We start from the raw sequence: 26,354 nt of genomic DNA, 5'->3' as shown, positions 1-26,354 counted from the left end.
GGCGGAGAGCGGGGAGCGAGGGGGCGGCCGGAGAGCGGGAGCGAGGGGCGGCCGGAGAGCGGGAGCGAGGGGCGGCCGGAGAGCGGGAGCGAGGGGCGGCCGGAGAGCGGGAGCGAGGGGCGGCCGGGAGAGCGGGAGCGAGGGGGCGGCCGGAGAGCGGGAGCGAGGGGCGGCCGGAGAGCGGGAGCGAGGGGCGGCCGGAGAGCGGAGCGAGGGGCGGCCGGGAGAGCGGGAGCGAGGGGCGGCCGGAGAGCGGGAGCGAGGGGCGGCCGGAGAGCGGGAGCGAGGGGCGGCCGGAGAGCGGGAGCGAGGGGCGGCCGGAGAGCGGGAGCGAGGGGCGGCCGGAGAGGCGGAGCGAGGGGCGGCCGGAGAGCGGGAGCGAGGGGCGGCCGGAGAGCGGGAGCGAGGGGCGGCCGGAGAGCGGGAGCGAGGGGCGGCCGGAGAGCGGGAGCGAGGGGCGGCCGGAGAGCGGGAGCGAGGGGCGGCCGGAGAGCGGGAGCGAGGGGCGGCCGGAGAGCGGGAGCGAGGGGGCGGCCGGAGGAGCGGGAGCGAGGGGGCGGCCGGAGAGCGGGAGCGAGGGGCGGCCGGAGAGCGGGAGCGAGGGGCGGCCGGGAGAGCGGGAGCGAGGGGCGGCCGGAGAGCGGGAGCGAGGGGCGGCCGGAGAGCGGGAGCGAGGGGCGGCCGGATGAGCGGGAGCGAGGGGCGGCCGGAGAGCGGGAGCGAGGGGCGGCCGGAGAGCGGGAGCGAGGGGCGGCCGGAGAGCGGGAGCGAGGGGGCGGCCGGAGAGCGGGAGCGAGGGGCGGCCGGGAGAGCGGGAGCGAGGGCGGCCGGAGAGCGGGAGCGGAGGGTGGACTGGTAGAGGGAGTGAGGGTGGAGTGGTAGAGGGAGCGAGGGTGGAGTGCTAGAGGGAGCGAGGGTGGAGTGGTAGAGTGTAGCCACCTAAGTTGGCCAACTCCCGATTTAAAATGGCGAACGGCAAATGCTGAAGGTAAATTCAGCCAACACAGGCAGAAACCAACAGGTGCAGGTTTGCTGTGTATTTAACTCTGCAAAAGCCCAGACTTCATCGATACCAGCGATGTTATTATCAGCATAATAATGTAGCAGCCATCTACATACTAATGAGCAATCCCCGGGAACAATAGCAACATTTGGGACACCCAAAACTAAGCCAGACTCCCCGGCGCCAGCACAAAAGAGGTTAACGAACACCTCAAGACCGCCCATCGATCAGGGAACCGCCCCAGTATTGGAGAAATCGAACCAAGCGATTGGAACAAAGTCCAATCACCTGGAACCAGGTACAGGGTCCGCCCCGAAAGGCGGGAAGCCCATGGGGATTACAAAGTTACGCCCCAAGTTCAAATCGGCCCTCTTCTTCTTGACCGGGTCACCAGCAACGCGGACCAACATTGACCGGTCCAGCGGCCACCGAGAGATCGTAAGTCTTAAGTCAATGCTCGCTACGAGACAGGTGCTCCTAGCTACCAATCCGTACCAACTTCGAATCCCGCAGACTCAGAACCCGAACGAAAGGCCATTTGTTCCCCTGACCTGGTGGGCCAGTCCGAAGCCAAGTACAGGCCTGTTAGTCGTTGAAGTAGCTTAGACATTGAATTTGCGCATGAGTAGCGATTACTGTGTATAATAAATGTGCTTTGATTCAAATCTTACTAATTGGTGTATTGAGTTACTTGATCATTACTCGAACTTGAACCTCCTGGCGGTATCATAAAGATACCTGGCAACTATAGAGCAAAGTTTATAAAACAGAGCCAAGTGAACCAACCAAAAGTTAGCAACAAGAGGGAGTGACGTGGAGGGGGAGGCGAGGGGGGGCCAGGGGGGGACCAGGGGAAAGGGGGGGACCAGGGGAGGGGACGGAGGGCCGGTGGGTGGGGCCGGAGGGCCGGGGGGGGGGGGTGGACGGAGGGCCGGGGGGGGACGGGGGACGGGGGGCGGGGGGGGGGCCGGAGGGCGGGGGGGGGGGGGAGACGGAGGGGTGGGGGGGAAGAGGAGGGGTGGGGGGAAGAGGAGGGGTGGGGGGAAGAGGAGGGGTGGGGGGGAAGAGGAGGGGTGGGGGGGAAGAGGAGGGGTGGGGGGGAAGAGGAGGGGTGGGGGGGAAGAGGAGGGGTGGGGGGGAAGAGGAGGGGTGGGGGGGGAAGAGGAGGGGTGGGGGGGAAGAGGAGGGGTGGGGGGGAAGAGGAGGGGTGGGGGGGAAGAGGAGGGGTGGGGGGGAAGAGGAGGGGTGGGGGGGAAGAGGAGGGGTGGGGGGGGAAGAGGAGGGGTGGGGGGGAAGAGGAGGGCCGGGGAGGGGGGGACGGAGGGCCGGGGAGGGGGGGACGGAGGGCCGGGGAGGGGGGGACAGAGGGCCGGGGGGGGGGGGGGCGGGGCCGGGGGACGGAGGGCCCGGGGGGGTGGGGGGGACGGAGGGCCGGGGGGGGACGGAGGGCCGGGGGGGGGGGACGGAGGGCCGGGGAGGGGGGGACGGAGGGCCGGGGGGGGGGCCGGGGCCGGGGGGGGGGGGGGACGGGACGGAGGGCCCGGGGGGGGGGGGGAACGGAGGGCCGGGGGGGGGGGAACGGAGGGCCGGGGGGAGGGGACGGAGGGCCGGGGGAGGGGACGGAGGGCCGGGGGAGGGGACGGAGGGCCGGGGGAGGGGACGGAGGGGTGGGGGAGGGGACGGAGGGCCGGGGGAGGGGACGGAGGGGTGGGGAGGGGACGGAGGGGTGGGGGAGGGGACGGAGGGGTGGGTTGAGGGTGGGGAGGGCACGGGGGGGGGGGAGAACGGAGGGAGGGGTGGGGGGTAGAGGAGGGGGGGGGAAGAGGAGGGGTGGCGGGGGGAAGAGGAGGGGTGGCGGGGGGAAGAGGAGGGGTGTGGGGGGAAGAGGAGGGGTGGGGGGTAGAGAAGGGGTGGGGGGGGAAGAGGAGGGGTGGGGGGGAAGAGGAGGGGTGGGGGGGAAGAGGAGGGGTGGGGGGGGAAGAGGAGGGGTGGGGGGGGGAAGAGGAGGGGTGGGGGGGAAGAGGAGGGGTGGGGGGAAGAGGAGGGGTGGGGGGGAAGAGGAGGGGTGGGGGGGAAGAGGAGGGGTGGGGGGGGAAGAGGAGGGGTGGGGGGGAAGAGGAGGGGTGGGGGGGAAGAGGAGGGGTGGGGGGGAAGAGGAGGGGTGGGGGGGAAGAGGAGGGGTGGGGGGGAAGAGGAGGGGTGGGGGGGAAGAGGAGGGGTGGGGGGGAAGAGGAGGGGTGGGGGGGGAAGAGGAGGGCTGGGGGGGAAGAGGAGGGCTGGGGGGGGGAAGAGGAGGGCTGGGGGGGAAGAGGAGGGCTGGGGGGGGGGAAGAGGAGGGCTGGGGGGGGAAGAGGAGGGCTGGGGGGGAAGAGGAGGGCTGGGGGGGGAAGAGGAGGGCTGGGGGGGGAAGAGGAGGGCTGGGGGGGGAAGAGGAGGGCTGGGGGGGGAAGAGGAGGGCTGGGGGGGGAAGAGGAGGGCTGGGGGGGGGAAGAGGAGGGGGGGGGGGAAGAGGAGGGGTGGGGGGAAGAGGAGGGGTGGGGGGGAAGAGGAGGGGTGGGGGGGGAAGAGGAGGGGTGGGGGGGAAGAGGAGGGGTGGGGGGGGAAGAGGAGGGGTGGGGGGGGGAAGAGGAGGGGTGGGGGGGGGAAGAGGAGGGGTGGGGGGGAGAGGAGGGGTGGGGGGGAAGAGGAGGGGTGGGGGGGGAAGAGGAGGGGTGGGGGGGGAAGAGGAGGGGTGGGGGGGGAAGAGGAGGGGTGGGGGGGAAGAGGAGGGATGGGGGGGGAAGAGGAGGGATGGGGGGGGAAGAGGAGGGATGGGGGGGGAAGAGGAGGGGTGGGGGGGAAGAGGAGGGGTGGGGGGGGAAGAGGAGGGGTGGGGGGGGGAAGAGGAGGGGTGGGGGGGGAAGAGGAGGGGTGGGGGGGAAGAGGAGGGGGTGGGGGGGGGAAGAGGAGGGGTGGGGGGGGAAGAGGAGGGGGGGACGGAGGGCCGGGGGAGGGGACGGAGGGCCGGGGGAGGGGACGGAGGGCCGGGGGAGGGGACGGAGGGCCGGGGGAGGGGACGGAGGGCCGGGGGAGGGGACGGAGGGCCGGGGGAGGGGGACGGAGGGCCGGGGGAGGGGCCGGAGGGCCGGGGGAGGGGACGGAGGGCCGGGGGAGGGGCCGGAGGGCCGGGGGAGGGGACGGAGGGCCGGGGGAGGGGACGGAGGGCCGGGGGAGGGGACGGAGGGCCGGGGGAGGGGACGGAGGGCCGGGGGAGGGGACGGAGGGCCCGGGGGAGGGGACGGAGGGCCGGGGGAGGGGACGGAGGGGTGGGGGAGGGGACGGAGGGGTGGGGGAGGGGACGGAGGGGTGGGGGAGGGGACGGAGGGGTGGGGGAGGGGACGGAGGGGTGGGGGAGGGGACGGAGGGGTGGGGGAGGGGACGGAGGGGTGGGTTGAGGGTGGGGAGGGCACGGGGGGGGGAGAGAACGGAGGGAGGGGTGGGGGTAGAGGAGGGGGGGGGTAGAGGAGGGGGGGGGTAGAGGAGGGGGGGTAGAGGAGGGGGTGTAGAGGAGGGGGGGGGGTAGAGGAGGGGGGGGAAGAGGAGCGGAGGGGGGAAGAGGAGCGGAGGGGGGAAGAGGAGCGGAGGGGGGAAGAGGAGCGGAGGGGGGGGAAGAGGAGCGGAGGGGGGGGAAGAGGAGCGGAGGGGGGGAAGAGGAGCGGAGGGGGGAAGAGGAGCGGAGGGGGGAAGAGGAGCGGAGGGGGAGAGAGGGGGGGTCAAGGGGGGGGTCTCAAGGGGGGGCTCAAGGGGGGGCTCAAGGAGGGGGCTCAAGGGGGGTGCTCAAGGGGGGGGCTCAAGGGGGGGCTCAAGGGGGGGGCTCAAGGGGGGGGCTCAAGGGGGGGGCTCAAGGGGGGGGCTCAAGGGGGGGCTCAAGGGGGGGGCTCAAGGGGGGGCTCAAGGGGGGGGCTCAAGTGGGGGGCTCAAGGGGGGGGCTCAAGGGGGGGGCTCAAGGGGGGGCTCAAGGGGGGGGCTCAAGGGGGGGGCTCAAGGGGGGGCTCAAGGGGGGGGCTCAAGGGGGGGGCTCAAGGGGGGGGCTCAAAGGGGGGCTCAAAGGGGGGCTCAAGGGGGGGGCTCAAGGGGGGGGCTCAAGGGGGGGGCTCAAGGGGGGGGCTCAAGGGGGGGGCTCAAGGGGGGGGCTCAAGGGGGGGGCTCAAGGGGGGGGCTCAAGGGGGGGGCTCAAGGGGGGGCTCAAGGGGGGGGCTCAAGGGGGGGGCTCAAGGGGGGGGCTCAAGGGGGGGGCTCAAGGGGGGGCTCAAGGGGGGGGCTCAAGGGGGGGGCTCAAGGGGGGGGCTCAAGGGGGGGGCTCAAGGGGGGGGCTCAAGGGGGGGGCTCAAGGGGGGGGCTCAAGGGGGGGGCTCAAGGGGGGGGCTCAAGGGGGGGGCTCAAGGCGGGGCTCAAGGGGGGGGCTCAAGGGGGGGGCTCAAGGGGGGGGCTCAAGGGGGGGGGGTCAGAGGGGGGTCAGAGGGGGGGTCAGAGGGGGGGTCAGAGGGGGGGTCAGAGGGGGGGTCAGAGGGGGGTCAGAGGGGGGTCAGAGGGGGGTCAGAGGGGGGTCAGAGGGGGGTCAGAGGGGGGTCAGAGGGGGGTCAGAGGGGGGGTCAGAGGGGATGGAGGGGTGGGGTCAGAGGGGGAGGGGTCGGAGGGAAGGAGGGGGACGGGGAGAAGGAGGGGTGGGGTGGGGAAGAGGAGGGGTGGGGTGGGGAAGAGGAGGGGTGGGGTGGGGAAGAGGAGGGGTGGCGGGGGGAAGAGGAGGGGTGGCGGGGGGGAAGAGGAGGGGTGGCGGGGGGAAGAGGAGGGCTGGGGGGGGAAGAGGAGGGCTGGGGGGGGAAGAGGAGGGCTGGGGGGGGAAGAGGAGGGCTGGGGGGGGAAGAGGAGGGCTGGGGGGGGGAAGAGGAGGGCTGGGGGGGGAAGAGGAGGGCTGGGGGGGGAAGAGGAGGGCTGGGGGGGGAAGAGGAGGGCTGGGGGGGGAAGAGGAGGGGGGGGGGAAGAGGAGGGGTGGGGGGGAAGAGGAGGGGTGGGGGGGAAGAGGAGGGGTGGGGGGGGAAGAGGAGGGTGGGGGGGGAAGAGGAGGGGTGGGGGGGGGAAGAGGAGGGGTGGGGGGGGGAAGAGGAGGGGTGGGGGGGAGAGGGGTGGGGGGGGAAGAGGAGGGGTGGGGGGGGGAAGAGGAGGGATGGGGGGGGAAGAGGAGGGATGGGGGGGGAAGAGGAGGGATGGGGGGGGAAGAGGAGGATGGGGGGGGAAGAGGAGGGGTGGGGGGGAAGAGGAGGGGTGGGGGGGGAAGAGGAGGGGTGGGGGGGGAAGAGGAGGGGTGGGGGGGGAAGAGGAGGGGTGGGGGGGGAAGAGGAGGGGTGGGGGGGGGAAGAGGAGGGGTGGGGGGGAAGAGGAGGGGTGGGGGGGAAGAGGGGGGGGGGGACGGAGGGCCGGGGGAGGGGACGGAGGGCCGGGGGAGGGGACGGAGGGCCGGGGAGGGGACGGAGGGCCGGGGGAGGGGACGGAGGGCCGGGGGAGGGGACGGAGGGCCGGGGGAGGGGACGGAGGGCCGGGGGAGGGGACGGAGGGCCGGGGGAGGGGACGGAGGCCGGGGGAGGGGACGGAGGGCCGGGGGAGGGGACGGAGGGCCGGGGGAGGGGACGGAGGGCCGGGGGAGGGGACGGAGGGCCGGGGGGAGGGGACGGAGGGCCGGGGGAGGGGCCGGAGGGCCGGGGGAGGGGCCGGAGGGCCGGGGGAGGGGCCGGAGGGCCGGGGGAGGGGCCGGAGGGCCGGGGGAGGGGCCGGAGGGCCGGGCCGGAGGGCCGGGGGAGGGGCCGGAGGGCCGGGGGAGGGGACGGAGGGCCGGGGGAGGGGACGGAGGGCCGGGGGAGGGGACGGAGGGCCGGGGGAGGGACGGAGGGCCGGGGGAGGGGACGGAGGGCCGGGGGGAGGGGACGGAGGGCCGGGGGAGGGGACGGAGGGCCGGGGGAGGGACGGAGGGGTGGGGGAGGGGACGGAGGGGTGGGGGAGGGGACGGAGGGGTGGGGGAGGGGACGGAGGGGTGGGGGAGGGGACGGAGGGGTGGGGGAGGGGACGGAGGGGTGGGGGAGGGGGACGGAGGGGTGGGGGAGGGGACGGAGGGGTGGGGGAGGGGACGGAGGGGTGGGTTGAGGGTGGGGAGGGCACGGGGGGGGGGAGAGAACGGAGGGAGGGGTGGGGGTAGAGGAGGGGGGGGGTAGAGGAGGGGGGGGGTAGAGGAGGGGGGGTAGAGGAGGTGGGTGTAGAGGAGGGGGGGGGGTAGAGGAGGGGGGGGGAAGAGGAGCGGAGGGGGGAAGAGGAGCGGAGGGGGGAAGAGGAGCGGAGGGGGGAAGAGGAGCGGAGGGGGGGAAGAGGAGCCGAGGGGGGGGAAGAGGAGCGGAGGGGGGGGAAGAGGAGCGGAGGGGGGGAAGAGGAGCGGAGGGGGGGAAGAGGAGCGGAGGGGGGAAGAGGAGCGGAGGGGAGAGGAGGGGGGGCAAGGGGGGGTCTCAAGGGGGGGGTCTCAAGGGGGGGGCTCAAGGGGGGGCTCAAGGAGGGGGCTCAAGGGGGGTGCTCAAGGGGGGGGCTCAAGGGGGGGGCTCAAGGGGGGGCTCAAGGGGGGGCTCAAGGGGGGGGCTCAAGGGGGGGGTCAAGGGGGGGGCTCAAGGGGGGGGCTCAAGGGGGGGCTCAAGGGGGGGGCTCAAGGGGGGGGCTCAAGGGGGGGGCTCAAGGGGGGGGCTCAAGGGGGGGGCTCAAGGGGGGCTCAAGGGGGGGGCTCAAGGGGGGGGCTCAAGGGGGGGGCTCAAGGGGGGGCTCAAGGGGGGGGCTCAAGGGGGGGGCTCAAGGGGGGGGCTCAAGGGGGGGCTCAAGGGGGGGGCTCAAGGGGGGGGCTCAAGGGGGGGGCTCAAGGGGGGGGCTCAAGGGGGGGGCTCAAGGGGGGGGCTCAAGGGGGGGGCTCAAGGGGGGGGCTCAAGGGGGGGGCTCAAGGGGGGGGCTCAAGGGGGGGGCTCAAGGGGGGGCTCAAGGGGGGGGCTCAAGGGGGGGGCTCAAGGGGGGGGCTCAAGGGGGGGGCTCAAGGGGGGCTCAAGGGGGGGGCTCAAGGGGGGGGCTCAAGGGGGGGGCTCAAGGGGGGGCTCAAGGGGGGGCTCAAGGGGGGGGCTCAAGGGGGGGGCTCAAGGGGGGGGCTCAAGGGGGGGGCTCAAGGGGGGGGGGGTCAGAGGGGGGGTCAGAGGGGGGGTCAGAGGGGGGGTCAGAGGGGGGGTCAGAGGGGGGTCAGAGGGGGGTCAGAGGGGGGTCAGAGGGGGGTCAGAGGGGGGTCAGAGGGGGGTCAGAGGGGGGTCAGAGGGGGGTCAGAGGGGGGTCAGAGGGGGTCAGAGGGGGGTCAGAGGGGGGTCAGAGGGGGGGTCAGAGGGGGGGTCAGAGGGGGGGTCAGAGGGGGGTCAGAGGGGGGGTCAGAGGGGGGGTCAGAGGGGATGGAGGGGTGGGGTCAGAGGGGGAGGGGTCGGAGGGAAGGAGGGGACGGGGAGAAGGAGGGTGGGGTGGGGAAGAGGAGGGGTGGGGTGGGGAAGAGGAGGGGTTGGGTGGGGAAGAGGAGGGGTGGCGGGGGGAAGAGGAGGGGTGGCGGGGGAAGAGGAGGGGTGGCGGGGGGGAAGAGGAGGGGTGGCGGGGGGAAGAGGAGGGGTGGGGGGGAAGAGGAGGGGTGGGGGGGGAAGAGGAGGGGTGGGGGGGGAAGAGGAGGGGTGGGGGGGAAGAGGAGGGGTGGGGGGGGGGAGAGGAGGGGTGGGGGGGGCGAGAGGAGGGGTGGGGGGGGCGAGAGGAGGGGTGGGGGGGGCGAGAGGAGGGGTGGGGGGGGCGAGAGGAGGGGTGGGCGGGGCGAGAGGAGGGGTGGGCGGGGCGAGAGGAGGGGTGGGGGGGCGAGAGGAGGGGTGGGGGGGCGAGAGGAGGGGTGGGGGGGCGAGAGGAGGGGTGGGGGGGCGAGAGGAGGGGTGGGGGGGGCGAGAGGAGGAGGAGGGGTGGGGGGCGAGAGGAGGGGTGGGCGGGGCGAGAGGAGGGGTGGGCGGGGCGAGAGGAGGGGTGGCGGGGCGAGAGGAGGGGTGGGGGGTGGCGAGAGGAGGGGTGGGGGGGCGAGAGGAGGGGTGGGGGGGGGCGAGAGGAGGGGTGGGGGGGCGAGAGGAGGGGTGGGGGGGGCGAGAGGAGGGGTGGGGGGGCGAGAGGAGGGTGGGGGGGCGAGAGGAGGGGTGGGGGGGCGAGAGGAGAGGAGGGGTGGGGGGGCGAGAGGGAGAGGAGGGGTGGGGGGGCGAGTGGAGAGGAGGGGTGGGGGGGCGAGTGGAGAGGAGGGGTGGGGGGGCGAGAGGAGGGGTGGGGGGGCGAGGAGGGGTGGGGGGGCGAGAGGAGGGGTGGGGGGCGAGAGGAGGGGTGGGGGGGGCGAGAGGAGGGGTGGGGGGGCGAGAGGAGGGTGGGGGGGCGAGGGTGGGGGGGGGCGAGGGTGGGGGGGCGAGGGTGGGGGGGGCGAGGGTGGGGGGGGGCGAGGGTGGGGGGGGCGAGGGTGGGGGGGGCGAGGGTGGGGGGGGGCGAGGGTGGGGGGGGGCGAGGGTGGGGGGGGCGAGGTGGGGGGCGAGGGTGGGGGGGCGAGGGTGGGGGGGGCGAGGGTGGGGGGGGCGAGGGTGGGGGGGGCGAGGGTGGGGGGGGCGAGGGTGGGGGGGGCGAGGGTGGGGGGGGGCGAGGGTGGGGGGCGAGGGGGGGGGCGAGGGTGGGGGGGGCGAGGGTGGGGGGGCGAGGGTGGGGGGGCGAGGGTGGGGGGGCGAGGGTGGGGGGGCGAGGGTGGGGGGGCGAGGGTGGGGGGGCGAGGGTGGGGGGGCGAGGGTGGGGGGGCGAGGGTGGGTGGGGGCGAGGTGGGTGGGGCGAGGGTGGGTGGGGCGAGGGTGGGTGGGGCGAGGGTGGGTGGGGCGAGGGTGGGTGGGGCGAGGGTGGGTGGGGCGAGGGTGGGTGGGGCGAGGGTGGGTGGGGCGAGGGTGGGTGGGGCGAGGGTGGGTGGGGCGAGGGTGGGTGGGGCGAGGGTGGGTGGGGCGAGGGTGGGTGGGGCGAGGGTGGGTGGGGCGAGGGTGGGTGGGGCGAGGGTGGGTGGGGGCGAGGGTGGGTGGGGCGAGGGTGGGTGGGGCGAGGGTGGGTGGGGCGAGGGTGGGTGGGGCGAGGGTGGGTGGGGCGAGGGTGGGTGGGGCGAGGGTGGGTGGGGCGAGGGTGGGTGGGGCGAGGGTGGGTGGGGCGAGGGTGGGTGGGGCGAGGGTGGGTGGGGCGAGGGTGGGTGGGGCGAGGGTGGGTGGGGCGAGGGTGGGTGGGGCGAGGGTGGGTGGGGCGAGGTGGGTGGGGCGAGGGTGGGTGGGGCGAGGGTGGGTGGGGCGAGGGTGGGTGGGGCGAGGGTGGGTGGGGCGAGGGTGGGTGGGGCGAGGGTGGGTGGGGCGAGGGTGGGTGGGGGCGAGGGTGGGTGGGGCGAGGGTGGGTGGGCGAGGGTGGGTGGGGCGAGGGTGGGTGGGGCGAGGGTGGGTGGGGCGAGGGTGGGTGGGGCGAGGGTGGGTGGGGCGAGGGTGGGTGGGGCGAGGGTGGGTGGGGCGAGGGTGGGTGGGGCGAGGGTGGGTGGGGCGAGGGTGGGTGGGGCGAGGGTGGGTGGGGCGAGGGTGGGTGGGGCGAGGGTGGGTGGGACGAGGGTGGGTGGGACGAGGGTGGGTGGAACGAGGGTGGGGGACGAGGGTGGGGGACGAGGGTGGGGACGAGGGTGGGGGACGAGGGTGGGGGACGAGGGTGGGGGACGAGGGTGGGGGGACGAGGGTGGGGGACGAGGGGGGCGGGGGTGAGGGGGTGGGGGTGGGGGCGGGCGAGGGTGGGGGGTGAGGGGGTGGGGCGAGGGTGGGGGGGGTGGGGGGGCGAGGGTGGGGGGGCGAGGGTGGGGGGGCGAGGGTGGGGGGTCGAGGGTGGGGGGTCGAGGGTGGGGGGTCGAGGGTGGGGGGTCGAGGGTGGGGGGGGCGAGGGTGGAGGGGCGAGAGTGGGGGGGCGAGGGTGGGGGGGCGAGGGTGGGGGGGCGAGGGTGGGGGGGCGAGGGTGGGGGGGTGGGGGGGCGAGGGTGGGGGGGTCGGGGGCTGAGGGTGGGGGGGGTGCAGGGGGCGAGGGTGGGGGGGGTGCAGGGGCGAGGGTGGGGGGTGCAGGGGGCGAGGGTGGGGGTTGCAGGGGGCGAGGGTGGGGGGGGCGAGGGTGGGTGGGGCGAGGGTGGGTGGGACGAGGGTGGGTGGGGCGAGGGTGGGTGGGGCGAGGGTGGGTGGGGCGAGGGTGGGTGGGGCGAGGGTGGGTGGGGCGAGGGTGGGGGACGAGGGTGGGGGACGAGGGTGGGGGACGAGGGTGGGGGACGAGGGTGGGGGACGAGGGTCGGGGACGAGGGTGGGGGACGAGGGTGGGGGGCGAGGGTGGAGGGGCGAGGGTGGAGGGGCGAGGGTGGGGGGGCGAGGGTGGGGGGGGCGAGGGTGGGGGGGGCGAGGGTGGGGGGGGCGAGGGTGGGGGGCGAGGGTGGGGGGGCGAGGGTGGGGGGTCGAGGGTGGGGGGCGAGGGTGGGGGGTCGAGGGTGGGGGGTCGAGGGTGGGGGGGCGAGGGTGGAGGGGCGAGAGTGGGGGGGCGAGGGTGGGGGGGCGAGGGTGGGGGGGGCGAGGGTGGGGGGGTGGGGGGGCGAGGGTGGGGGGGTCGGGGGCTGAGGGTGGGGGGGGTGCAGGGGGCGAGGGTGGGGGGGGTGCAGGGGGCGAGGGTGGGGGGGTGCAGGGGGCGAGGGTGGGGGTTGCAGGGGGCGAGGGTGGGGGGGGCGAGGGTGGGTGGGGCGAGGGTGGGTGGGACGAGGGTGGGTGGGGCGAGGGTGGGTGGGGCGAGGGTGGGTGGGGCGAGGGTGGGTGGGGCGAGGGTGGGTGGGGCGAGGGTGGGTGGGGCGAGGGTGGGTGGGGCGAGGGTGGGTGGGGCGAGGGTGGGTGGGGCGAGGGTGGGGGACGAGGGTGGGGGACGAGGGTGGGGGACGAGGGTGGGGGACGAGGGTGGGGGACGAGGGTCGGGGACGAGGGTCGGGACGAGGGTGGGGGACGAGGGTGGGGGACGAGGGTGGGGGCGAGGGTGGGGGGCGAGGGTGGAGGGGCGAGGGTGGAGGGGCGAGGGTGGGGGGGCGAGGGTGGGGGGGGCGAGGGTGGGGGGGGCGAGGGTGGGGGGGTGGGGGGGCGAGGGTGGGGGGGTGGGGGGGCTGAGGGTGGGGGGGGGTGCAGGGGGCGAGGGTGGGGGGGGTGCAGGGGGCGAGGGTGGGGGGGTGCAGGGGGCGAGGGTGGGGGTTGCAGGGGGCGAGGGTGTGGGTTGCAGGGGGCGAGGGTGGGGGTTGCAGGGGGCGAGGGTGGGGGTTGCAGGGGGCGAGGGTGGGGGTTGCAGGGGGCGAGGGTGGGGGGTGCAGGGGGCGAGGGTGGGGGGGTGCAGGGGGCGAGGGTGGGGGGGGGTGCAGGGGGCGAGGGTGGGGGGGGTGCAGGGGGGCGAGGGTGGGGGGGTGCAGGGGGCGAGGGTGGGGGTTGCAGGGGGCGAGGGTGGGGGTTGCAGGGGGCGAGGGTGGGGGGGTGCAGGGGGCGAGGGTGGGGGGGTGCAGGGGCGAGGGTGGGGGGTTGCAGGGGGCGAGGGCGGGGGGCGAGGGCGGGGGGGCGAGGGCGGGGGGGGCGAGGGCGGGGGGCGAGGGCGGGGGGCGAGGGCGGGGGGGCGAGGGCGGGGGGGCGAGGGCGGGGGGCGAGGGCGGGGGCGAGGGCGGGGGCGAGGGCGGAGGCGGGCGGAGGGCGGGGCGAGGGCGGGGGCGAGGGCGGGGGGCGAGGGCGGGGGGGCGAGGGCGGGGGGCGAGGGCGGGGGGGCGAGGGCGGGGGGCGAGGGCGGGGGGGCGAGGGCGGGGGGGCGAGGGCGGGGGGGCGAGGGGGGGGGCGAGGGCGGGGGGCGAGGGCGGGGGGGCGAGGGCGGGGGGGCGAGGGCGGGGGGGCGAGGGCGGGGGGGCGAGGGCGGGGGGGCGAGGGCGGGGGGCGAGGGGGGGGCGAGGGTGGGGGGGCGAGGGTGGGGGGCGAGGGTGGGGGGGGCGAGGGTGGGGGGGCGAGGGTGGGGGGGCGAGGGTGGGGGGGGCGAGGGTGGGGGGCGAGGGTGGGGGGGCGAGGGTGGGGGGGCGAGGGTGGGGGGGCGAGGGTGGGGGGGCGAGGGTGGGGGGGCGAGGGTGGGGGGCGAGGGTGGGGGGCGAGGGTGGGGGGGGCGAGGGTGGGGGGGCGAGGGTGGGGGGGCGAGGGTGGGGGGGGGCGAGGGGTGGGGGGGGGCGAGGGTGGGGGGGGCGAGGCTGGGGGGGGCGAGGCTGGGGGGGGCGAGGCTGGGGGGGGCGAGGCTGGGGGGGGCGAGGCTGGGGGGTGGGGGGGCGAGGGTGGGGGGGTCGGGGGCTGAGGGTGGGGGGTGCAGGGGGCGAGGGTGGGGGGGGTGCAGGGGGCGTGGGTGGGGGGGTGCAGGGGGCGAGGGTGGGGGTTGCAGGGGGCGAGGGTGGGGGGGGCGAGGGTGGGTGGGGCGAGGGTGGGTGGGGCGAGGGTGGGTGGGGCGAGGGTGGGTGGGCGAGGGGTGGGTGGGGCGAGGGTGGGTGGGGCGAGGTGGGTGGGGCGAGGGTGGGTGGGGCGAGGGTGGGTGGGGCGAGGGTGGGGGACGAGGGTGGGGGACGAGGGTGGGGGACGAGGGTGGGGACGAGGGTGGGGGACGAGGGTGGGGGACGAGGGTGGGGACGAGGGTGGGGGACGAGGGTGGGGGACGAGGGTGGGGGCGAGGTGGAGGGGCGAGGGTGGAGGGGCGAGGGTGGGGGGGCGAGGGTGGGGGGCGAGGGTGGGGGGGGCGAGGGTGGGGGGTGGGGGGGCGAGGGTGGGGGGGTGGGGGGGCTGAGGGTGGGGGGGGTGCAGGGGGCGAGGGTGGGGGGGGTGCAGGGGGCGAGGGTGGGGGTGCAGGGGGCGAGGGTGGGGTTGCAGGGGGCGAGGGTGGGGGTTGCAGGGGGCGAGGGTGCGGGTTGCAGGGGCGAGGGTGGGGGTTGCAGGGGGCGAGGGGTGGGGGTTGCAGGGGGCGAGGGTGGGGGGGTGCAGGGGGCGAGGGTGGGGGGGTGCAGGGGGCGAGGGTGGGGGGGGTGCAGGGGGCGAGGGTGGGGGGGGTGCAGGGGGCGAGGGTGGGGGGTGCAGGGGGCGAGGGTGGGGGTTGCAGGGGGCGAGGGTGGGGGTTGCAGGGGGCGAGGGTGGGGGGGTGCAGGGGGCGAGGGTGGGGGGGTGCAGGGGGCGAGGGTGGGGGTTGCAGGGGCGAGGCGGGGGGCGAGGGCGGGGGGGCGAGGGCGGGGCGAGGGCGGGGGCGAGGGCGGGGGGCGAGGGCGGGGGGCGAGGGCGGGGGGGCGAGGGCGGGGGGGCGAGGGCGGGGGGGCGAGGGCGGGGGGGGCGGAGGGCGGGGGGGGGGCGAGGGCGGGGGGCGAGGGCGGGGGGCGAGGGCGGGGGGGCGAGGGCGGGGGGGCGAGGGCGGGGGCGAGGGCGGGGGCGAGGGCGGGGGGCGAGGCGGGGGGCGAGGGCGGGGGGCGAGGGCGGGGGCGAGGGCGAGGGGGGGCGAGGGCGGGGGGGCAGAGGGCGGGGGGGCGAGGGCGGGGGGCGAGGGCGGGGGGAGGGCGGGGGGGCGAGGGCGGGGGGGCGAGGGTGGGGGGGCGAGGGTGGGGGGGGCGAGGGTGGGGGGGCGAGGTGGGGGGCGAGGGGTGGGGGGGGGGCGAGGGGTGGGGGGGCGAGGGTGGGGGCGAGGGTGGGGGGGCGAGGGTGGGGGGGCGAGGGTGGGGGGGGCGAGGGTGGGGGGGCGAGGGTGGGGGGGCGAGGGTGGGGGGGCGAGGGTGGGGGGGCGAGGGTGGGGGGGCGAGGGTGGGGGGGGTGAGGGTGGGGGGGCGAGGGTGGGGGGGGCGAGGGTGGGGGGGCGAGGGTGGGGGGGGCGAGGGTGGGGGGGGGGCGAGGGTGGGGGGGGGCGAGGGTGGGGGGGGCGAGGGTGGGGGGGGCGAGGCTGGGGGGGGCGAGGCTGGGGGGGGCGAGGCTGGGGGGGGCGAGGCTGGGGGGGGCGAGGCTGGGTGGGGCGAGGGTGGGTGGGGCGAGGGGTGGGTGGGGCGAGGGTGGGTGGGGCGAGGGTGGGTGGGGCGAGGGTGGGTGGGGCAAGGGTGGGTGGGGCAAGGGTGGGTGGGGCAAGGGTGGGGGGCGAGGGGGGCGGGGGTGCAGGGGGTGAGGGTGGGGGTTGCAGGGGGTGAGGTGGGGGTTGCAGGGGTGAGGTGGGGGGGTGCAGGAGGTGAGGGTGGGGGGGTGCAGGGGGCGAGGGTGGGGGGTGCAGGGGGCGAGGGTGGGGGGTGCAGGGGGCGAGGGTGGGGGGTGCAGGGGGCGAGGGTGGGGGGTGCAGGGGGCGAGGGTGGGGGGTGCAGGGGGCGAGGGTGGGGGTGCAGGGGCGAGGGTGGGGGGTGCAGGGGGCGAGGGTGGGGGGTGCAGGGGGCGAGGGTGGGGGGTGCAGGGGGCGAGGGTGGGGGGTGCAGGGGGCGAGGGTGGGGGGTGCAGGGGGTGAGGGTGGGGGGTGCAGGGGCGAGGGTGGGGGGTGCAGGGGCGAGGGTGGGGGGGTGCAGGGGGCGAGGGTGGGGGGTGCAGGGGGCGAGGGTGGGGGGTGCAGGGGACGAGGGGGGGTGCAGGGGGCGAGGGTGGGGGGTGCAGGGGGTGAGGGTGTGGGGGGTGCAGGGGGTGAGGGTGGGGGGGGGTGCAGGGGGCGAGGGTGGGGGGGTGCAGGGGGCGAGGGTGGGGGGGGTGCAGGGGCGAGGGTGGGGGGTGCAGGGGGTGAGGGTGGGGGGGGGTGCAGGGGGTGAGGGTGGGGGGGTGCAGGGGGTGAGGGTGAGGGGGGTGCAGGGGGGTGAGGGTGGGGGGGGTGCAGGGGGTGAGGGTGGGGGGGTGGTGCAGGGGGTGAGGGTGGGGGGGTGCAGGTGGCGAGGGTGGGGGTTGCAGGGGGTGAGGGTGGGGGTTGCAGGGGGTGAGGGTGGGGGGGTGCAGGTGGCGAGGGTGGGGGTTGCAGGGGGTGAGGGTGGGGGGGGTGCAGGGGGTGAGGGTGGGGGGGGTGCAGGGGGTGAGGGTGGGGGGGTGCAGGGGGTGAGGGTGGGGGGGGTGCAGGGGGTGAGGGTGGGGGGGTGCAGGGGGTGAGGGTGGGGGGGTGCAGGGGGTGAGGGTGGGGGGGACAGTCAGACCCTCCCCCCCGGCCCCGCACTCACCCAGCTCGGATTTCCCGTACTTGTGTCCGGCCACCTGGTGACTGAGGGGGGGTGCAGCCATTCGGGAAGCGGTGGAGCCCGAGGCCGAGGCCCAGGCCCAGGCTGGGGGCCGGGCCGGCCCGAGCTCAGGCCGCTCTCCATCGCCGGCACGGAGCGGGGATCCTAGCCGCCCACAACCCTGACTCTCCGGGACAGGCCGGGAGCGCAGGGCCGCCGCCGCCACCGCCTCAAATCCATGGACGAGCCTCCGAGAGACACAGAGGGCGGCCGCCCACTCCCCACAGGCCCGCTTCCGTGTCCCTGACAGGCCGGAACTGACGGCAACACGCAGCAAGTACACAGACTGTGATAGAGCAATGCACAATAGACAGGGAGTGTATACAGACTGGGGATAGAGCAATGCACAATAGACAGGGAGTGTATACAGACTGGGGATAGAGCAATGCACAATAGACAGGGAGTGTATACAGACTGGGATAGAGCAATGCACAATAGACAGGGAGTGTATACAGACTGGGGATAGAGCAATGCACAATAGACAGGGAGTGTATACAGACTGGGGATAGAGCAATGCACAATAGACAGGGAGTGTATACAGACTGGGGATTAGAGCAATGCACAATAGACAGGGAGTGTATACAGACTGGGGATAGAGCAATGCACAATAGACAGGGAGTGTATACAGACTGGGGATAGAGCAATGCACAATAGACAGGGAGTGTATACAGACTGGGGATAGAGCAATGCACAATAGATGGAGTGTATACAGACTGGGATAGAGCAATGCACAATAGACAGGGAGTGTATACAGACTGGGGATAGAGCAATGCACAATAGATGGAGTGTATACAGACTGGGGATAGAGCAATGCACAATAGACAGGGAGCGTATACAGACTGGGGATAGAGCAATGCACAATAGACAGGGAGTGTATACAGACTGGGGATAGAGCAATGCACAATAGACAGGGAGTGTATACAGACTGGGGATAGAGCAATGCACAATAGACAGGGAGTGTATACAGACTGGGGATAGAGCAATGCACAATAGACAGGGAGTGTATACAGACTGGGGATAGAGCAATGCACAATAGATGGAGTGTATACAGACTGGGGATAGAGCAATGCACAATAGACAGGGAGTGTATACAGACTGGGGATAGAGCAATGCACAATAGACAGGGAGTGTATACAGGCTGGGGATAGAGCAATGCACAATAGACAGGGAGTGTATACAGACTGGGGATAGAGCAATGCACAATAGACAGGGTGTGTATACAGACTGGGGATAGAGCAATGCACAATAGATGGAGTGTATACAGACTGGGGATAGAGCAATGCACAATAGACAGGGAGTGTATACAGACTGGGGATAGAGCAATGCACAATAGACAGGGAGTGTATACAGGCTGGGGATAGAGCAATGCACAATAGACATGGAGTGTATACAGACTGGGGATAGAGCAATGCACAATAGACATGGAGTGTATACAGACTGGGGATAGAGCAATGCACAATAGATAGGGTGTGTATACAGACTGGGGATAGAGCAATGCACAATAGATGGAGTGTGTACAGACTGGGGATAGAGCAATGCACAATAGATGGAGTGTGTACAGACTGGGGATAGAGCAATGCACAATAGACCGGGAGTGTATACAGACTGGGGATAGAGCAATGCACAATAGACAGGGAGTGTATACAGACTGGGGATAGAGCAATGCACAAAAGATAGGGTGTGTATACAGACTGGGGATTGAGCAATGCACAATAGACATGGAGTGTATACAGACTGGGGATAGAGCAATGCACAATAGATGGAGTGTGTACAGACTGGGGATAGAGCAATGCACAATAGACAGGGAGTGTATACAGACTGGGGATAGAGCAATGCACAATAGACAGGGAGTGTATACAGGCTGGGGATAGAGCAATGCACAATAGACAGGGAGTGTATACAGACTGGGGATAGAGCAATGCACAATAGACAGGGAGTGTATACAGACTGGGGATAGAGCAATGCACAATAGACAGGGAGTGTATACAGACTGGGGATAGAGCAATGCACAATAGACAGGGAGTGTATGCAGACTGGGGATAGAGCAATGCACAATAGACAGGGAGTGTATACAGACTGGGGATAGAGCAATGCACAATAGACAGGGAGTGTATACAGACTGGGGATAGAGCAATGCACAATAGACAGGGAGTGTATACAGACTGGGGATAGAGCAATGCACAATAGATAGGGTGTGTATACAGACTGGGGATAGAGCAATGCACAATAGACCGGGAGTGTATACAGACTGGGGATAGAGCAATGCACAATAGACATGGAGTGTATACAGACTGGGGATAGAGCAATGCACAATAGATAGGGTGTGTATACAGACTGGGGATAGAGCAATGCACAATAGATGGAGTGTGTGCAGACTGGGGATAGAGCAATGCACAATAGATGGAGTGTGTACAGACTGGGGATAGAGCAATGCACAATGGACCGGGAGTGTATACAGACTGGGGATAGAGCAATGCACAATAGACAGGGAGTGTATACAGACTGGGGATAGAGCAATGCACAATTGACAGGAAGCGTATACAGACTGGGGATAGAGCAATGCACAATAGACAGGGAGTGTGTATACAGACTGGGGATAGAGTGATGCACAATAGACAGGGAGTGTATACAGACTGGGGATAGAGCAATACACAATAGACAGGGAGTGTTTCCAGACTGGGGATAGAGCAATGCACAATAGACAGGGAGTGTATACAGACTGTGATAGAGCAATGCACAATAGACAGGGAGTGTATACAGACTGGGGATAGAGCAATACACAGTAGACGGAGTGTATACAAACGGGATAGAGCAATGCACAATAGACGGTGTGTACACAGACTGGGATAGAGCAATGCACAATAGACAGGGAGTGTGTATACAGACTGGGGATAGAGCAATGCACAATAGACGGAGTGTATACAAACGGGATAGAGCAATGCACAATAGACGGTGTGTACACAGACTGGGATAGAGCAATGCACAACAGACAAGGAGTGTACACAGACTGGGATGAGCAATGCACAATAGACAGGGAGTGTACACAGACTGGGATAGAGCAATGCACAATAGACAAGGAGCGTACACAGACTGGGGATAGATCAATGCCCAATAGACAGGGTGTGTGCACAGACTGGGATGGAGCAATGCACAACAGACAGGGAGTGCACACAGACTGGGGATGGAGCAGTGCAAAACATACAGGGTGTGTGCACAGGCAGGAATGGAGCTATGTACAGATACAGGATGTGTATACAGTATGGGGACAGAGCAATGTAGAGTGTGTATACAGACTGCAGATAGAGCAATGTACAATAGACAGGGTGTGTATACCGGTTAAGGCTTTGGCAATGCACAATAGACAACGAATGTACATAGACTGGGGATAGAGCACTGCACAATAGACAGGGAATGTACTGTGGCAAGCCACGTATGGCTGTTGTATATATTATTGTATTTAGTCACTGTTACTGTTGTTGTGTTGATGTTGTTGTTGGCTCCGCCTGTGGCTCCGCCCCTCTGAGAAGGTATATAACCCATCGATCCTGGACAGCCCCTCAGTTCGGGAGAAGCTACTGGGGGGCACTTTCTAGCTGATTAAAACCACCGTTCTTGTTAACTACCGTTTCGACTGGATTGATTGGTATCATATACATAGACTGGGGATAGAGCAATGCACAACAGATAGGGAGTGTACACAGGCTTGGGATAGTATATAGGTCATAGAATCGTAGAATTTACAGTGCAGAAGGAGGCCATTCAGCCCATCGAGTCTGCCGGCCCTTGGAAAGAGCACCCTACTTAAGACCACACATCCACTCCATCACCATAACCCAGTAACCCAACCTAAACTTTTTTGGACACTAAGTGCAATTTACCGTTGTCAATCCACCTAACCTGCACATCTTTAGACTGTGGGAGGAAACCGCACCTGGAGGAAACCCACGCAGACACGGGGAGAACGTGTAGACTCCGCACAGGCAGTGACCCAAGCAGGGAATCTAACCTGTGACCCTGAAGCTGTGAAGCAACAGTGCTAATTGTGCTACTGTGCTGTCCTGTTAGTTTATGTTTATTCCTCTAAATTCCCTTACTTCCCCTTTCTTTTATTTGTGCTGCTACATTTGTGATCCATGATTTGATTTGTGTACATATGTCTTTAAGACAGCCTGTGTCTTTAATTCAAGCAGAGGGAAGCAGTGGCCTGTGCCTTTATTTCAAACAGCAGAATCCAGAAGGCTATGCTGTTTTAGACTGGTGATTGCTGGCTCGTGCGAGTGATGACTCAGTTTAATTGATTTGGCTGGTGGCCAATGAATAGTCCCAAAAGGCTGTGCTCTGCCCAGTAGCATATGATGGTGATTGGATATTACCCAAAGGAAAGTTTTCAGAGTCACGAGGTTTAAGTTTGGTTTCACTTTTGATTCTGCAGTCTGGATGTAGGGATCTAACTAACTCACTCCAAAAAGATCCAACAAATTCTGTACGGAAGGCTACTTTGGGGGCAGACTCTATCTTCAGCAAGTCTGGGTGTCGTTCTCTTGAGACTGCAAAGACCTGAGGTCAAACCACAAGCTGTAAGCAAGGTTTGATGTGAAATAAAGTGTCTATATAAAGATATAGGCCTAAAGGTGAACCTCGAGCTGAAGGCCCAGTTTGATAAGAAATAAACCTCTCCAGAAAGCTTCTGCCTGTAATTACTGTGTTTTCTGGCGTGCAGGGAACCTAAATGAATGACTTTGCAAGAAAGACTGTTACCCGCTGTAAGCCACAGTGGGTAGCATTGTTGCTTCACAGCTCCAGGGTCCTCGGTTCGATTCCCGGCTTGGGTCACTGTCTGTGTAGAGCCTGCACGCTCTCCCCGTGACTGCATGGGTTTCTTCCGGGTGCTCTGGTTTCCTCCCACAAGTCCCGAAAGACATGCTGTTAGGTTAATTGGACATTCTGAATTCTCCCTCCATATACCCGAACAGGCTCCGGAACGGGGCTTTTCACAGTAACTTCATTGCAGTGTTAATGTAAGCCTACTTATGACAATAAAGATTATTATTAAGCCAGAGACTTTGATCAACCAATGTGCTGTGAGGAAAGCATGCCAAAAAAAACACAATTTGAAACAAAAACTATTATCTTTTGATCTTCATCCTTATTATTTTTACCCCTTTCCACCCCTTTGTGTTTGTCTGTTTTGTGTGTGTGTGGACAGTGTTGTGTTTGGTCCTTTATACTTCACGAAGGAACTCATCAAACACTTCGACAAGTCCAAACCAGAATCTTTTATTGAGTCTTGTATGGTAAGATAGCAATCTGATACAGAGCACGTTATCATGGAGTTTGCTAACTATTCCTCTGGAACTTGGACCTAGCACTGACCATTCACATGTATGTCTTATTACCCTCTCAGTCTTCTTCTGAAGATGGCCGGATGTATCTCCCTTTATATCGGAGTCACAGGTCACATGACCTTGGTGTAGAGACCACATGGTCTATACCGCCACCTGCTGGTTGGAGGTCTCACACCATCCGACTATGATATAGACAATAGGCATATCACCACATCCCCCATACTGATCTCTGCACGTGTTAATACATGTTTAGTTAATGTGAAGTCAGTACAGACAGATGATCACTAGATGGCAATACTAACAGGACCTATATAAGGAGTTTCCTACTCTTTCTTTAGATAGTGTGTACGACAGCGAGAGTGAAGACGTGACCAGATCAGAGTGTAGTGTATTATCATATTTCTTAGTTTAATCTAATCTTACTTATTTGTTTTACTAGTCAAAGTATTAAAGTTAAAGAACTCACAAGTATATTATTTTATTACTCAATAAATAATTTGTCATCATCTGGAAAACTTTGACTGTTTATCATCAGAATTCAGTACAACTCAGCAAGCCAAATGAGTAATATTTATATTACAATTCAGTAATATAACACCCCCTTCCTCACAAAACATTGACTTTTTTTTTTACAGGTAACATTAAACAGTGTACATTCATTATATGTAGCTGGTAACATGAACATGTTTTACTAAAGTGTCCATTTACACGCTGTGCCTGACAAGTGTCCATTTCCTTTGGACAGATCTCATTCTTTCGAGTTGTTGCCTACCTCGTCGGAGACTGGTTGACTTGCCAAGCGTCTTGCTTTCTCTTACGCTTCACCCTATGCCTTTGAAAGGCCTGTGTGCAACACTGCAATATTTGTGTTACCAGTCGCTTTCTCTTCCATTTCCTTGCATGCTGTTGTTTGCCACTTGCGACTGGTTGCCTTGCTGGTTGGCTGGTGGGATGAGGTAGTTCCTCCAGTATTCTCATCTTTTTTCTTTTAATTTTTTAGGATACAGTGATGGATTTTGGTGTGTCGCTTGGTTTTGGGTTTTTTCTTTGTAGCAGCCTCTGGCGTGGCACTGGCTGTCGTTGTGTGTTGAGTTGTTTGCAGAGGTTTAGGCATTGCATCATCTCTGGGTGGTGTAACCATGTCCACTTCGACAGCCTCATCGACATTCTGGGTCACCTCGGTTTTTAGTGCCAGCATGAAGGATGGAACTGGGATTGTCAGTTTCACGTCTTCTTGGCATGCTGGAGCATCGGTGACTTGTTCTTCATCGCTGGAGATGACTATGCTTTCTGGCTGAGCTGATCCAGGTATTGGGTCTTCTTGATCAAACTCACAAATGTGAAAGTGGTATGTGGAGTGCATAATGAGATAGTCATCAGGTCGTCATCAGAGTCAGTGTTTGAGTTGCCTACTATTGTAATCTCCATGTTGCTATAATCAGCATCTTCATCTATGTCCTACCATTGCTTGGGAGTAAATTACTGGAGCCGTTTCAAGGACTTGTAATGGGTCACCACATACCTCTGAGGCCAGTTTTTCCGAGATTGGGACGACTTCTTGCATCTCTGGTTCAATCAACAGCTGATCTTCGGTTGTATCAGCAGCTTCAATTTCTACATGCGCCATCTCCAAACTCCCTCTCTCCACAGAGTCCAGCGCTGTCTGGGCGTCCCCCCGTGACTACCCCGTCATTGCTTGCAGACCACCGGAGCCATGCCACTGGAGCCTCATCCGTTCTGCTGGAGAAGAGATGTATAGTGTTCATCATCCGTCTCACCTTCCATGTCATCACTTTCTATATCATCGTCGATAACTTCAAGCAGATGTTCTTAGTAATCGGCATCGGATTCAGCATCATCGTCAGTCTTTTCACCTGAAAAATCTAACTTCGCATAGGGAATTATTTGTTTGCGAAATAGAGTGCCAAGTTCAAAATCAGCCTTTTGTTTAGTCGCCAATGCTTGGCTTAAGATCCCATCCTGTGGAACTTCAGTGGGACTGAAAAAGTCGAAGAACGATTCATTTGATGTGGTTCTTGTCGCTGTTCTTGGAGTGCTCCGACCCCTGTACTTTGGAATTGTTCTTACTGTAACATTTTTTCCCTCCCTCCAGTCGATTGTGCAGCCTCTGTAGCCGAAGATTTGTGGTTCAGCAAAGAATTATTTCAGCGGCTGTGAGCCCAACTGATACACTTTAGTGATCACCTCATTCGTGAAATACTCATTAGGCCCGAATGTAAACTCCAGAGTGAAGCTTCACAGCTTCCCATGCTCTGTCCATTTAACACTCCCATCTTGCAGATGGTTAAATACGGGTTCGCCATGTTCTCGTACCATGCCATTGAGCCTGTGCACGTTCTCCAAGACTGTTAACCAGAATTGCGGAATGCCCGCCGGCAGTTCCGTCCTTTTGGTTTGTCGTCCTCCACTTGGGTTTCTTCTAAATTCTCATACACTGTGCATACAGTAATGCTTTGTTGTGATTCATCGTTCTCCAGCTATCTTCTAGCATATTTAGCCGCTCAAGTAGATTCAGGGATTCGCATGATTTTATCTCAAGTACTGAGTCCACATCCATGTCTACAATGTGAAAGGGTAGTTTGTGCTTAATGCCTGCCACTGAGAGCACAAGTTCGCAAACATCAAAGGTCTCCAAAGTTCTTGCTCCGAAGTCTATCATCAGACCTTGCCGATCAGCAAAGTCCCGCTGCACGTTTAGCTTTTGCAAAGCGTGTCGACTCACGAGGTTGGCTGTCGCTTTTGAGTCAAAGTCACAATGAATGAAGCATTAGGTTCGATTTGAATACTGACGTAAAAGGTTTTCGGAGTGTTCTTATTATCTTCATTCTGAGTTACGATTTGGTTTTCATCTTTGTTTCTGAGAGTTTTCTGGGTTCTCGCCGCAATGAGATCGATGAAAAACTGTTCTTCCGTGTTTATCTCAACTACTGCATGCATCACTCGTGCATGATCCATGGTGGAACGCGTAAAACCATTGTATTACAGAGTGCCCAACATGGCCGCACCTGGAAAAAACTTTTGCAAAGGCCCAACGTTGTTGTGGGGCATGTCGAGTATCAAAATTTTGGCACAAGGTGGCCGTGGCAGCTCCTATCGGCTGCTTAAAATGGCCGCCCGCACTGAGACCACATTTCTTCATGATGTGCGTCACAGCACTAATGGCGCTGGCTAATTCTTCCATGTTTTTTTTATAAATTTACAGTACCCAATACATTTTTTCCAATTAAGGGGCAATTTTAGCATGGCCAATCCACCTACCCTACACATCTTTTTGTGTTGTGAGGGTGAAACCCACGCAAACACGGGGAGAATGTACAAAGTCCACACGCACAGTGACCCAGAGTCGGGATCGAACCTGGGACCTCGGCGCCGTGAGGCAGCAGTGCTAACCACTGCGACACCGTGCTGCCCTTTTCTTCTTCCATGTTGCCGCCAAAATGCTTTGAACAGAGTGCGCCTATTCTTTGTGCAGCAATCTCAGTCGCCTGGCAAATCATCACTGCCTTTTCCTGCACCAAATCTTCCTCCCGCAAAAATATCGCCCCAAGCTTATCATCTGGTAAACCAAAGACAATTTGGTCATGAATTAACAAAGATTTCAGGTCATTGAAGTTGCATGACTGGGTCTTCAGCCTCAAGTCCGTGACAAAACCGTCAAATGATTCGCGAGGTCCCTGGGTACACATACGGAACATATAGCGCTCAAACGTTCCATTCTTCTTAGGGGAACAATGCTTATCAAAGTGCTTCATCACTTCATCAAATTTCTTGTGATCCTCCTCATTATCAAACACAAACGAGTCATACAGTTCGAGAGCTTCTGAACCCGCCACTGTTAGCAGCAACGCGATTCGCCTTTCATCAGGCTGGGCCTGCAGGCCCACAGCAGCAACAGAAAGTTTGAACTGCTGTTTGAACAGCTGCCAATTCTCACCTATATTACCGGACATCTGAAGCTGGTGGGGGCCCCTCAGTCCGTCCATCTCGAGCTTCAACATTTTCTTACACGTTGGGTCGCCTCAGGGTTGAGGTTCACCAGACCAGTCTTCCAGCCGAATACCTAATGTTATCACTGCCGTCGCTATCTTTAAATCTTCAGCACTCGTGGTACCATGTTGTGTTTGGTCCTTTGTACTTCACGAAGGAACTCACCAAACACTTCGACTTATCCAAACCAGAATCTTTTATTGAGTCTTGTGTGGTAAGATAGCAAACTGATACAGAGCACATTATCATGGAGTCTGCTAGCTAACTACTCCTCTGGAACTTGCACCTAGCACTGACCATTCTCATGTATGTCTTATTACCCTTAAGGGCCAAAGACTTCCAAAGGCATGTGGGGCTGGAATTGGCCACGCACTTGCCCAGGGTGGCGTAACAATAGAGCAATGTACAACAGACAAGGAGTGTACACTGACTGGGAATAGCATAACCCACAGTGGACAGGGAGTGTACACAGATTGTGGATAGAGTAATGCACAATAGACAGGGAGTGTACACAGAAACCGGGTGGAGCAATGCACGATAGACAGGGAGGTCTCACAATCTGGGTATTGAGCAATGCAAATGGGCAGGGAGTGTGCACTGATTGTGGATAGAGCAA

At 66.1% G+C, this 26,354-nt stretch overlaps 1 protein-coding gene across 2 annotated transcripts in view; it reads right to left on the bottom strand.

Annotated features, from left to right (window-relative positions):
* The window catches only part of ipmkb (inositol polyphosphate multikinase b), a 192,070-nt gene extending 175,407 nt beyond the window's left edge, over positions 1 to 16,663 (bottom strand). Inside the window, exon 1 of one of the 2 annotated variants that reach the window (XM_072478930.1) lies at positions 16,329 to 16,663. In XM_072478930.1, coding sequence (XP_072335031.1) covers positions 16,329 to 16,389 — 61 coding nt within the window. In that variant the 5' untranslated portion in view covers positions 16,390 to 16,663. The remainder of the gene's footprint in view (positions 1 to 16,328) is intronic. The other variant, XM_072478929.1, reaches the window with a different exon arrangement.
* Between the last annotated feature and the right edge of the window lie 9,691 nt (positions 16,664 to 26,354).

This window comes from Scyliorhinus torazame, chromosome 16, assembly GCF_047496885.1.
Source record: "Scyliorhinus torazame isolate Kashiwa2021f chromosome 16, sScyTor2.1, whole genome shotgun sequence".
Lineage (NCBI taxonomy): Eukaryota > Metazoa > Chordata > Chondrichthyes > Carcharhiniformes > Scyliorhinidae > Scyliorhinus > Scyliorhinus torazame.
This window is presented reverse-complemented; position numbering and strand designations above follow the sequence as displayed.